Source organism: Buteo buteo, chromosome Z (assembly GCF_964188355.1).
Source record: "Buteo buteo chromosome Z, bButBut1.hap1.1, whole genome shotgun sequence".
In the NCBI taxonomy this organism is placed as follows: Eukaryota; Metazoa; Chordata; class Aves; order Accipitriformes; family Accipitridae; genus Buteo; species Buteo buteo.
Window position 1 is genome coordinate 87,508,331 of NC_134204.1, and position 12,729 is coordinate 87,521,059.

The window sequence follows — 12,729 nt, forward strand, 5'->3', positions numbered from 1 at the left end:
TGAGTCTGGATTCCAATTTTAGCCTTCCAATACCTTGAATTACATGTAAACTTATGCATGAAATGTATCTCTAAATGACTATTAAAAGCATACAAAGTGTTTTTTAAATACTTGTTTACATTACACATTATCACAGTAAAGAACCTGTGTTCCTGATGTGGCCACCTGCTGTTGCTCCAGCCCATATACATTGAACAAAGCTACGTCTGGACCATCCATCATCTCCTGCGTCTGTTTCTGATCAGCCCTGCGCAGAACTCCACTACCAGTACCACATAAAAATCTCAGCAGGCATTAGTGGGTTTGTTTGCTTGCAGATGCTGTAAAGGAATAAGTAGAAAATGCAACAGAAAACACAAAGTGACTTTGAAATGACACACCTGCATGGTACAGAATGCTGCAAGAAAAACGTATTTTTTCCTGGTTACAGATAATAAGTGTCAGACTGACTTGGATAACTAGTAGCAACTCCTCCACTCAAATACCCAAATCTTTACCCAAACAAGCAAACTGTTGGAGTGGTGTTCAGGCCTGCGGTAGTTCAAGAGCTGACTCAGGCACCCATCAGCTGAGAGCACTTCTGCTAAGAGGACGAAGTACCTGCTTTTCCATTCCCTGGTAAATGTGTGCTGTCTACACCCTTCACATATCAAAGCAATCTAAACTAGTTAAGAATAATTTATGCAGAAGTTGCCAATAAACAATGGTTTCTTAAAGCAGTGGCAGACTACAGGAGCCTTCTAATAGAAACAACAGTGCCAACCCTTTCGCCCCAAAGTAAGATTTCCTCGCAAGGCTGGAGCCCAGTTGGTTTCCAAAACAGACACATGCAGTGGCTTTGGGAACTGGAGTTTAGCGTCTGGGCAGCTCTCCTCCTTCCTGCAGCTACCCAGTGTTGAAATCTCATCTGTATACCTAACTTCTTACTAGGAGAGCTTAGAATCGATGATGTGCTTCTGGATCAGCAGAACCCTCAATGCCCAGTATGACACAGACCGACATCACCAAGGATTTAATGTATTACTGCCTCATTACTGCGGAACTCCACAGTTTCAATTACTGTCAGCTCCAGTTGCTTGTCATCAGGCACGTAGCAATAAGAGTGGTGAAGCTCACTGAAGGCTTCTTGGAGCACTGTGTCAGCAGGGAGGGTCTGCTGCCTGAGGCCGAGGAATGCAGTACAATCAGTTAGACCTGTCAGAGCGACCCTGGATAAAACAGCACACAACAGCCTCGTGTGAAAGCCATGCATTAAACACGGCCCCTGCCTTCATCTCCGCTGGAACACTTTGCCTAGATGCACACCCTTATAAGACGGTCCTGCGTAACTGCTTTACACTTCCATGGCCAAATGCGATGCAGAGCTCAGGTAAAGGCTGGTTACTTAAAATTTTAGGCAGGTGACCTGTCGAGTGGAATGCAAACCCTGTACACGTCACAGGTTGAAACACTTCAAAGGCCAGCCATAAATCTGCACGGACCTAATCAGAAAGGAAGATCAGGGATGGCTTTAGGCAGACAACACATCTGAACACTCCTTCCTCTCTGGAGGTTGAAGCCATTCCCCAAGGCCTCGAGGGGTTCACCTACACCCACTCGTCTCCTTCTTTCTGTCTGACAGGAGAGGGCAGAAGCACTAATTGGGTTTACAGACTTCCCACTAAGTGACTTACTCCTACTGCCTCTTCCCTGGAGGAAGCAGGGAGTAGCTGCTTAGGTGGTGAGCACTCCCTAAAGACTCAGATGCTTTTGCTTCCTCCTGCTGATAGACATGGCCTCCTCGCACGTGCCTGTGTCCAGGAACCGCTGCTGCTGTTACGTCTTCGGAGTATTACAGCTCATCCAACGGCTGTTCTACCAGGCCAGCCTAAACCTGGGATCCCCTAGCATAGAACACCCCGAACGCCTATTTCTTTTAGTTAATCTGTGCACAAACAAGACCCGGGGGGAGACAAAGCGGGTGAACCGTGCCAACTCCCGCACACAACCTCGGTGTTTGAGTGTGCGTGCACCTACACGCAGCTAGGCAAGTATTGCATTTTGGACCCCTTTCACCGCAGGTTGACTTCATGTTATTAATCACATCGTTCGTGCCACAAGGCTTCAAGAATATTTGTTGCACCCCTTCAGTTTGTTTCTTTACTGAGGTGGCTTCGGAGAGCCGCTCTCGTTGAACGATGAATTTTTCACTCCAGCTACACATCCGCACGAACAGGAGACTTGGCCAAAGCGGGCTCGGGATTGCACCATTCCTGCTGACGGAGGGTTTTCCAGCTGCTGATCAGGGCGGTTTGGTCGTGCTTAATCTTCCTTCAGCTTTGACCGACCATTACCTGTTCCCGTGGTGTTTCCGAAGAGCCGCCAGTACATCTTGGGCAGCTCCTTTTGTGTGAAGACTCGCACGGGCCAGCACATTCGGGGCTCACTCTTAAAAACCCATCAGACCTCCAAAGCTTTCCCATTTCATATCCCCAGCTACGGTGAATCCCCCAGACGTGAGCGTTACCACCACACCGCCCCACATGAAACGTGACCGACTTCAAAACCGAGGGCATTTGCACGGCGGGAAGGCGTCCCTTGCCTTTCGGGACAGTTTGGGCCGAGGCTGTCGGAGAAGCCGGGGAGCACCCGCCGCCCGGCTCCCTCTCAGGTGAAGCCATGACGGGTCAGGAGCTGCCCCGGCGCCAGCCTCCAGCTGAGGGTGGGCTGTCCGTACCCAACGCTTTTCCAAGGGGAAAGCCTTTCATGAGGAAAAGGCAACAGTCTGTGCATTCCCCCCCCCCACAGTTCAACTTCTAAGTAAAGCCACTCTTGTCTCGGGTGAGCGTCGTCGGGCACCGGGGCCCACCGCCTCACGCCCCGTACCCGCCCGCCTTCAGCCCCGGGCCTGAGTCACAGCCGCCGGCTGCCTCCCGCCTCCCCCACGGGGGCCCCCCCCACCCCGGTCCCAGTCCCCGATCCCGGCCCGGCCCCAGCAGGAAGGGGAGGGACCGTCCGCATTGCGAGAGGCCTTGCGGGCGCTGGGACGGCTCCTCACCGCCACCGGCTGCACACCCCGCGGCAGCGCCTGGGGGGGCGGGGGGGTGGGGGCTAGACGGCAAGGAACCCCGCCGCCATGTCGCAGCCCGGGACGGGGAGGCAGGCGCCCCCCGCCGCGGTAAGATGGGGCAGAGGGAAGGGGGGGGGGGGGGGCTCGGAGGTGGGTGCGTGGGGCGGTGGCGGCCACACCGACGCGACGCGTTGCCCCCGGCCGCCCCACGGGCCCCTACGGTGAGGCTGAGGCCGCCGCCGCCCCGCTGTGTGGGGGGGAGCCCGGCGGCGGGAGGCCCGCTGAGGCGGCGGGGTGCCGCCCTGGGGTGGAGGCGGCTGCCGGGGCGCGGCCCGGGCCGTGGCGTGGCGTGGCGTGGCGGTGAGGAGCTGCGGGCAGCGCCATGGCCTTCGCGCGGTGGTGGTACGCCATGGTAAATAGGGGGTTGAGGGGCAAGGGGGGGGGCTGGACGGTGAGGCTGGGGCAGCCCCGGGGAGCGGGTGGGCTGCGGTGAAGGCTCCCTCCCTTCGGGGGTGTTGAGGCTCGAGGAGGGGTGAGGGAAGGTTTTTGTGGGGAACCGGAGGCAAATCGGCGCCTTTTTTTTTAAGCGCTCGTGTGGTAAATTAGTCTTTCGCGTTCGGATGAGAACGTGGTGTTCTCGGGGCGTACTTCCAGAATCCCTCTGCGGTCTTTTACAAGCGGTTCCGAAAAGCGGGCTTTTTCGTGCTGTTGGCTGTTTTCGTCATCTTCCGGATCACGCAAGCTCGCCAGCTGACGAAAACTGTACCGCTCCGTCAAAACACGGTGATTTTCGACGTCGGGCAGAGTTTGTATGGGATTGTTTCGGCTGTGGGAAGAACCCCGCCGTGCGCCTTTTTTCAGAAGCATATTCTTAACTGCAGGTGGGTGGTGGAGCTGCCAGGAATAGCCGTCGCTTGCTAGAGCAAACCACAGCTCTCTGATGGCTCCGTGCAGTTTGGCTGGACTTGGGTCGCTACCCATTGCTGTGACAAACCTGCGATTGCTTTAAAAAGTCTTCTTTATAATTTATTTAGTCATATGAGGAAATGGTCTCTCTACGGAGTGGTGAAAAAAAGGTTTGCATAAAGTTTTTCAGAAAGTGTGCATTGTGTAAGGTGCCTTTCAGGGAAAACATCACTTCAATGTATTTCCTAAATATATAACTAGGGAGATGAAATCTGCTGAACTTTTAGCTGTACTTTTAAATTGCTCTAAGTAGCTTGGATCAGTGTTTAGTAATCTTTTCAAGTATCGTGCATTGTGTCAAGTCAAATCAGTGATGCAGCGTGGTGGACGTGACACAAAGTCACAGGGAAGAAATTTGGGAATTGCTGCATTACGTGATGACACAAATGTTAAAGGCCTTGGTAGTCCTGGGTCACTGAATCCAGGGTAGGAAGAGACACTAGGACAATGTGATTCTCTCTGATCAGGTAGGGAAACCTCTCCTCCACAGGCTCCATTGGAAACCCATTGTTACCGTTGTTGGCAGCAGTGTAGGACCTGCTGGCCTCCACGTGAGACTGGAGTCCTCCCTTGTCCAGTGCACGTGCATCACACAGGGCGGTCTCTGCCTGGAAGACCTTACAGTCTAAAGGATGAGTAAGCAAAGCAGAAAAGGTGGGAGAGAGGAACAGATGCAAAAGAGGTTCACCGGTTGCTCTACCAAGGTTTTTACTGGCTGGTTTGTTCAAAGCAGAATGGGATGGCTGCAAGAAGAACCTAATTTTCACCTTTCCATTACTTGCATTGCTTAGTGGTAGTTCCCCAATACCTCTTTCCATCTGGCAGTTCTCTGAGCAGCATCAAAGATCTCCATCTTCTTCCCAATTTCAACTGAAAATGGAAGGTCAGATTCCTGTCCACATAAAATGACATGTCTCCTTTAATATCTGTAATGCAAAGTTGCTTGACTTCAGCTGAGAATCTTGCAGGGAGACTTCCCTTCTCACCCAGTTACCAAGCATGTCGTCACTGCAGTCCTCTGAGATGCTGCGCAGTGGCTTTGAACCAAAGGCTCATTAATGCTGGTGGGGCTCCTGAGGTCTAGGAGGAATTTCTTGAAGCAAGACCTTTAGTTGAGGTCTGATTTTTGGAAGCGTGGGCTGAGAATGTGGTTGTGTGTTCAGCTGTTAGTATTTTGCTCTGTGCTTTTCACCTAGACCAGTTACTTTCTGGTTTACAAATCAGAAGTTAAAGGTGTGTCTATAAAACAATTGTGTCGTGACATTTGCGGGACATTTGTAGGACAGGGTGAAGATCTCAGGATAAACTTCCTTATTCGTGATACTTCGTTGTGTATTTTGTGAAGCTGTGATTATGGGTGGGTTTGCATGTTTTGTTTTTAGTTAGTAAAGTTGGAAAATATCTTTGGCCAACTTAACAACTGTAAGGAATTGTTGTTAGCTCATTAGTTAAACTAGAAATGTAACTTCAGCTGTACGCCCACTGTTTGTGTGACAGAGCTGGAGCTGCTCCTGTCCACTGGCTTGGTTATGGATATGTTTTTTTGGCATTGTAAGGAAAGTTGAGCAGAAAAAGGAGAGAGCACCCAAAGGAAAGGTAGACTCTCTCATCCACTTGGGAATGTAAAGGAGCAATGCATGCACACTGTCCCAGAAAACCTGAGTTTAGTCTCTGGCTAAGCAGATTGATTTCTTGGCTTTATTTTATATATGTATTTATTTTTTTACTAGAAGGTTCGGTGCTTGGAAAAACAGAGCAGAAAAGAGCTGTGGAAGGGCATTTTTGAAACAGGGTCCCTTCTCATACCTAAAGCATCAGCCGTTCAGGGAAACAGCATGGTCTTCTCAGAAGGTGTATTAGGAAGTTGTGCTTTCCAAGGTTACCTCCTCAGGATGGCAGACTTTCAAGTGAGGTAATACTTTCATAGGCTGTTTTATAATCTGAGGCCAGAGAGTGTCAGCGCTTAATGTGTACACACTGCATGACTCCAACTTATGGGATAAAAAATTACTTTGGTTGAGCCATACGCACTTTGCTCCCACAGTTCACATAAACAGTATTTGGCCTTTAAGTCAAAGTCTCGTTATTATAGGTGCTGTTTGACATAGCCTTCTGGAGGGAAGACAGCATGCATTTAATCTCTCTCCAACTTGAGTTTAGGGGTGGCAAAGTTGTGGTCCTTGTCCTGGTCCATTCCTTCTCCTCTCTGACCAGTGAAGCTGTCCTGGGGTCCCTCAGGGACGTGGAGTTGATATTCTACTTGAAGGGTGGTTGAAGGAATCCTGCCAGCCCCCTTGTCCTGCCCTCTGCAGGCAGCACAGGCTGCTGTACCTGACTGCCTGGTCTGGGGATGGGAAAACAGAAGAGTCTGCCGAGGCGGGCAGATGCAGAAGCCTTGACACCCACAAGGAGATGCTCCAAGCTCCATCCACCAGCTGGGACACAGCGTATCCCCTTCCCCATAATCCTGGGACTGGGTGCCCTATTGATGCCGTGTCCTGCCTGGTACGGGTTTCCTTGGTGTGAAGATGATGAGACAGACTTAGCGAGGAAGAGTAACACCAGATTTGGGCCTGGTAAGAGTCTGGCATGCTCAGTAGGAGCTAAGTAAGGCTCCTGTACTCAGTGTCTTGGTTTAATAAAAGAAAAAAAATTAAAATCTGGGCTTTAATTGGCATTGCTGTTTTTAAAGCTATGTCCAAATTTGAAGAAGCAAATGAATAAAAGCAATAAAATACAAGCAATGCACATAAAGTTGTGCTTGCTTTATTAGCTGAATTACCTGAATTCAGGGCAGCGCTTGGCTTGGCTTTTAGACTGCTGTGATGCCAAGGGTATCCATTTAGGAAGAGAGCCTGGCCTACACAACAGAGTTTTGCTGGGCAGGTGCTGTAGCTCCTAAGCCTGGCTCTGGAGATACAATTTTGTCAGCAAGAGCACGCTCGCTGACGTTGCTTTTACTGGTATGTATGTGGTGTGCTTTTATTGTAGCAGTAAAAAGCACAGATAACTGGGTTAATTGTGTCTACACTGAAAGTGCTATTATGGGGCAGTGAATCAATTCATCTCTCACCTGAAAAGACAAACTTGCGGGGCTTGTTATTCCTCTGAAGAGGCACAATTGGAATATGAGAATAGCATTTTCAATTTTAAAACTTGTCAAGTATCTTAGTGATGCCCAAATTAATTTTAAAAACTTGAATTACTAGAGGTTGTCTAACACAATTTTTAAAATTTTTGTCATGTAACACCATAATGGAAACAGATTAGAGACGTGCTGGTTTTTTTAGTTTTAGTTTTATTTGTTCATTCAGCTATAGTGTTTTCCCAGCCTGTCTGCTGATGTGCTTGAACACATTCCTGTTGAAGATAGTGCAGTGATACATGGATCATTACTTTCTCCCTATAGCCATGTAAAGAAAAATCCATAGGAGCTCATTACTTTAGTGGCTTAGCAAACTTTACCTCCTGCTGCTCAGCCCTCAAAACAGAAGGGGATAAATGGGTCTCAAATCATCTCCTGTCTTTACTTAAAACAAATCAGACATGAATCCTCGTTCCCAGATGTCTCAGTTGCTGTGGGAAGTTACACTAGCTGAGATATTAGATAATAGATATATTATGTTGACTTTTCTACTCATGGTAAAATTTCTTGCTTTTTTTTTTTTAATTCTAAAGATTAAACAATATGCTTTTGAAAAAGATTTTTTTGAGGGACCGTGTTCACCGCTTTTCAGAGATGCAGAGAGTAAAATATGTGCTGGATGCCAGCATGCATGCTGAACGAACTGTGTCTTTCTGTACATTGTCATGCATGGAGAGCAAATGGGATTGCACATCAGATTAGATGAAAACAAGAGGTTTAAAGTCTTGGAGGGGGAGAAAGATGCAAGGGGTTTGGGGAACCTGGAAGAACTGTATTTCCTGAAGTGCACCTGTGCCTGAACTGTTACAGCATTTATTTTTTGTATATCAGCAGCAGAATTCTAGAAATTGTAGTAACAGCTTTCTTCCAGATAGCGAGGGCTGGGCATAATGAGCATTTTAATGTGTCTGAGGAAAGTTCAAATGTCGGAGTGGGTGCTCATGATTGCGCATGTTGTGTTGGTCTCTCTGAGAGCTGTTGAGTTTCTGCTGAAGCCTGTGGCACTGACAGTGTTTCTGAAGCAAGTATTCGGAGAGTGCTGTGCTGGTGAGGAATGAGTTGATAAGCTTAATATCTTCTAGAACTTTGCACAAGAACAATCATGTTATTACGTGTAGTGCCCTGGAAGTCATGACTTTACGACTGTGATTTCACTTTAAGGTATCTAGCAGGTCATTTAGAAATCCTGTCCATTAGTGAGAAGGGAAGCTTAAAATGTTCCCTTCTGTCGTATCGTGGTAGGTGAAAGGAATCACATGTGCACTAAGATGTTTGCGAATTTCCCTACATAGAACATATAATTTAAGATCTTAATAACTACACATCTATTTTCTCTACTTACAGCATGGTGACAAGAAGGCAAGTGGAGCTTCTTCCAAATCGGGAGAGAAAAAAGCAGAAGCGGCAGAGGTAAATTCAACTGTTTTAACATATTGAGAAGAAAAGTTGGTAATGAATTTCCTCCTATACAGATTTTTGTCTTTTGCTATCAAAAGTGCTAGTTTTCAGGTAATTAACTGGTGACTATATTCACTCATTGTTCATTCCAGGAATGTACAGTTTTTGTCTTGTGCTGCTGTGCAGCCTACTGAAAATATTTCTTTGCTCTGTTCATCCTTTCACAAATAGTTCATGTTAGTATTGGTGGAAGAGATCTCAGTGGATGTGTCTGTTCTGCAGTGCAGGTACACTGTGGGACACATCTGATGGTCCTTGTTTTTCAACTGTCCAGAAGTATGGATGAAGTGAGTGCGCTGTGATGCTTCCCACCTTGTCTGCCTCCTGGCTTTTCTTCCAAAGATACAAATCCAAATTCATACGTAGATGTTGCGTGTCTGGGCCATCTCCTGACACACTTGCAAATATGTAGTCAGTGCTGTATGTTAGAAAAAACACTTATTTTTCAAGATGCTGCCTCCTCAGGAACTGGTATTTACTCCTGGGTTATAACATTGAGCTTACACAAGCAACTTTATAGTCTGAGCATAGTGGCTATTGTTGACAATCAGAAGCTTTGTGGGTTGCAGGCAGTGTTAGGATCAGTACTTGGAAGGGTCACCTCTAGCAGCTGCAAGCCCTGTTAGCCACTTGGGGGTGGGTCCTTGTGTGCGATGGTGAGTCAGGCTGGTATCGCAAAGAGGAGGTGCTGGTACTGCTCATTAATTAGTTCCCCAACAGCCTCTGCTATTGCAAGCAGGAGCAGCGCTTTTCCAAGGAATGCTGACAGCAGATTCAGAATAAGAAGGAACTCCTAGAAGGTTCTGATACTAGTTGTCTACTTGTTGGCTTCAAATGTCAATCAGTGGTATAGGGAAGCCAGAAGTAGGTGTGCCTGATACTTTGTTCATAGCAGAAGCTGTTTGGAAAATAAACTTTGTCTAAGCTGTGGTGTGTTTAACTGCACTGCAAATCAAGGCCAGTGAGTGCTTTTCTTACTGTCCTCTGAAGTAGATGATTAAAGCAATTACCTTTCTTTCCTGTCCAAATACCAAGGAAGGCTTGTCTAGCCTGGGAACATGTTCCTCCTTTTCTCTGTAGACAGTTTAGTTTTTTCTTAAATAGCATTGTTGTCTTATACATTCTTAGTTCAATGCCAAATTCTTTGCACATTGTTGCTCTTAATATAGAAGTGCTGACTTTGTGGGAAGTGTGGGAGTTGAAGCCTGTGGTAGGGGTTGTGGAGTTACTGTTTCTGACCTCTCATTGAGAAGATCTGTTTCTAGCTAGCAAAAGAAGGCTGTTACTAAGTTTATTGTCCTGATGGTTTTGCTTTTTGAGTCCTTAGAGTACTGTGCGTGTGTTTCCTCTTGTGAATTTCTTTGTATATTTGACTTGTTCCATTGACTCTACAATGCTTAAAAGTGAAGGTAGATCATAACACTTCTCCTTAGGCCCATTGAACAGCATTAGCTCCACTGTGGTTCACATCTACCTCCAGAACACTCTGATTTTTTAAGCAGTTGAGGTAGCAACTCAGAATCTTTGTACAGCTTTCCCAAGAGTCTGCAATGTTATATTTTTGTTTAAAAGTCAGAGGTTATTCCTGTAGTCTTCAATTTTTGAACCTGAAATTTATAATCTATCTGTCGATAGCTGTGGACAGCCTTGTCTAAAATATTGAGTTTGTTCACCTCCCTTCTAGAAAAGGTTTGGTAATGCATTATAAAAATGACAAGGAAATACAAAGATCTTTGAAGAGTTCATATTCATATTGAAGGGAAAATTGGAAAAGCCCATATGCTCATTTAGCTAAAAATAACAATAAACGACTCTGTCTCTCAGATTCTTTGTGTATACAGTCCTGAAGGAGTGAGAGAAGAAGAGTAAAGCTTTGAAAAGTACAGGTATGAAAGGTCTGACACAGATGCTAATTAGCCATGACATCAAGGAGAACTCGCAGTGAGTACTGTTAAGGTGTAGAATAGGCTTCTTAAACCTTTTCTTCTTGGAGACATAAAAGTAGATTGAAAAAAACACAGCAGGTTTACTGTAAACAGGAACCTGCTTGGTAAAACATGCATGTGTACAGAGGTTCTGAGAGGATTAAATGGCTCCATAAGATTTTTTCCATTTCTAGCATCATAATACAGTACAATAAAATAATGCTTTAAAAGAGTTAGGAGTTACCAGTGTGAATATGATCTATTTAATAACACTGTAGTTTTGGAATTACATGTAATCATAGCAGGAAGTACGTGCACTTTATCTATCAAGTACCAAGAGACATTAGTTCCTAAGATTGTTTCTTCAGGAAGTACTTACTTTTTAAGTTTGCAGTGACTTACGGCTTAACTATCACGCAGTACTTTCATCCTTAGATCTTAAAGCATTGTATAAAGGAGACTAGATGCATTACCTGAGTGACATAGATAAAATGTGGGGAAGGAGAGGTGCTGAAGCACAGAGATGGACTCGCCTTACTTAAGGTCACCCAGCTGCTCAGTAGGAGAGAATAGAAACCAGGTCACCAGGTACCAGGCTGGTGCATGCAGCTGCGTGATAAACAGCATCCTCAAAGCTCAGAGGGGAAGCCGTGTGCTCACTGAAGGCAGTGAGCCTTTCCCTGTGAATCATGGAGCAGGCTTCCCTTCCTGCGTGGTGTCAGTAGTGTAGCTGGCAGCTGTGGCTTGTATCTACTCCTCACTTAAAAATGAAGCTTCTAAAATCCATTGTGTTGTACTACACTGGAGTGGCTGACAATGAATTCACGCAGCTAGAGCTTGCTGACTGGCTGGTAGAGACAGGCATCAGGTGAGTTAAGCAGCTGTTTCCAGCAACCTCCGTTCTGCTTGATGGCTGTCTAGCTTGGAAAGTAAAGGATGCACACAAGTCTTTCCCTGCTGCTGTTCCCAAGGGTCCACATTCACCTCTTCTGCTCAGTGGCCAGAAACATAAAGCTTGCCACAGCACTAAGGCTCCAAGTCTTCCTTCTAGAATGCTAAATTTAGTCTGTTCAGTTTCTGAAAACAAGAACTAAGATGTGGCCTTAAGGCTATATACCCATTTTACTTTAACCCTGATCCTTCAGAGTAGCCTATGGTAGTTACTTGAAAGCATGTTGGTTACGCTAATATTCAGTGCCATTGCATCTATCACAGGAGAGAAGTATCATGGAATGGTTTGGTAAGGACAGGACTGTCATATTCTGCTTTTCAGGGCCATGTCCCTCTTGGAAAGATTGATCTCCTCCATTACTTTATATATGTTATCAAAGGAAAGGAAAGAGCAACTGATATCATCTACCTGGACTTGTGCAAAGCATTTTGACACTGTCCTGCATGACATCCTTGTCTCTAAATTGAAGAGGCATGGATTTGATGGATGGACCACTTGGTGGATAAGGAATTGGCTGGATGATCGCACTCAAAGAGTTGCAGTCAACCGCTCAATGTCCAAGTGGAGACCAGTGATGAGTGACGTTCCTCAGGGGTCGGTATTGGGACTTGTAATCCAAGTAAGATTTCACAGTACATTGCAAAAACCCCTCTACTCTGCTCTGGTGAGACCCCACCTGGAGTACTGTGTTCAGCTCTGGGACCCCCACCAGAAGAAGGACATGGACCTGTTGGAACAAGTCCAGAGGAGGGCCGTGAAGATGATCAGGGGGCTAGAGCACCTCTCTGATGAAGGCAGGCTGAGACAGTTGGGGTTTTTCATCCTGGAGAAGAGAAGGCTCTGGGGAGACCTTACAGTAGCCTTCCAGTACCTAAAGGGGGCCTACAAGAAAGCTGGAGAGGGACTTTTTACAAGGGCATGTAGCGATAGGACAAGGGGTAATGGCTTTAAACGGAAAGAAGGTAGATTTAGATTAATCTAAGGAAGAAGTTCTTCACTGTGAGGGTGGTGAGGCACTGGAACAGGTTGCCCAGAGAGTTTATGGATGCCACATCCCTGGCAGTGTTGAAGGCCAGGTTGGATGGGGCTTTGAGCAACCTGGTCTAGTGGAAGGTGTCCCTGCCGATGGCAGGGGGGTTGGAACTAGATGATCTTTAAGGTCCCTTCCAACCCAAACCCTTCTATGACACTGAAATCCAGTTTACCTCATTTCAGCATTGCCACTCAAGCTTCA

At 46.6% G+C, this 12,729-nt stretch overlaps 1 protein-coding gene across 6 annotated transcripts in view; it reads left to right on the forward strand.

Moving 5' to 3' along the window:
* Positions 1-3,010: 3,010 nt before the first annotated feature.
* Positions 3,011-12,729, forward strand: part of CAST (calpastatin) — a 65,248-nt gene continuing 55,529 nt past the window's right edge. For 2 of the 6 annotated variants that reach the window (XM_075021108.1, XM_075021110.1), the window contains exons 1-2: positions 3,011-3,157; positions 8,505-8,570. In XM_075021108.1, coding sequence (XP_074877209.1) covers positions 3,116-3,157; positions 8,505-8,570 — 108 coding nt within the window. In that variant the 5' untranslated portion in view covers positions 3,011-3,115. Of the gene's footprint in view, positions 3,158-3,393; positions 3,462-8,504; positions 8,571-12,729 lie in introns of those variants that run through there. The other 4 variants (XM_075021107.1, XM_075021111.1, XM_075021112.1 and 1 more) reach the window with 3 other exon arrangements.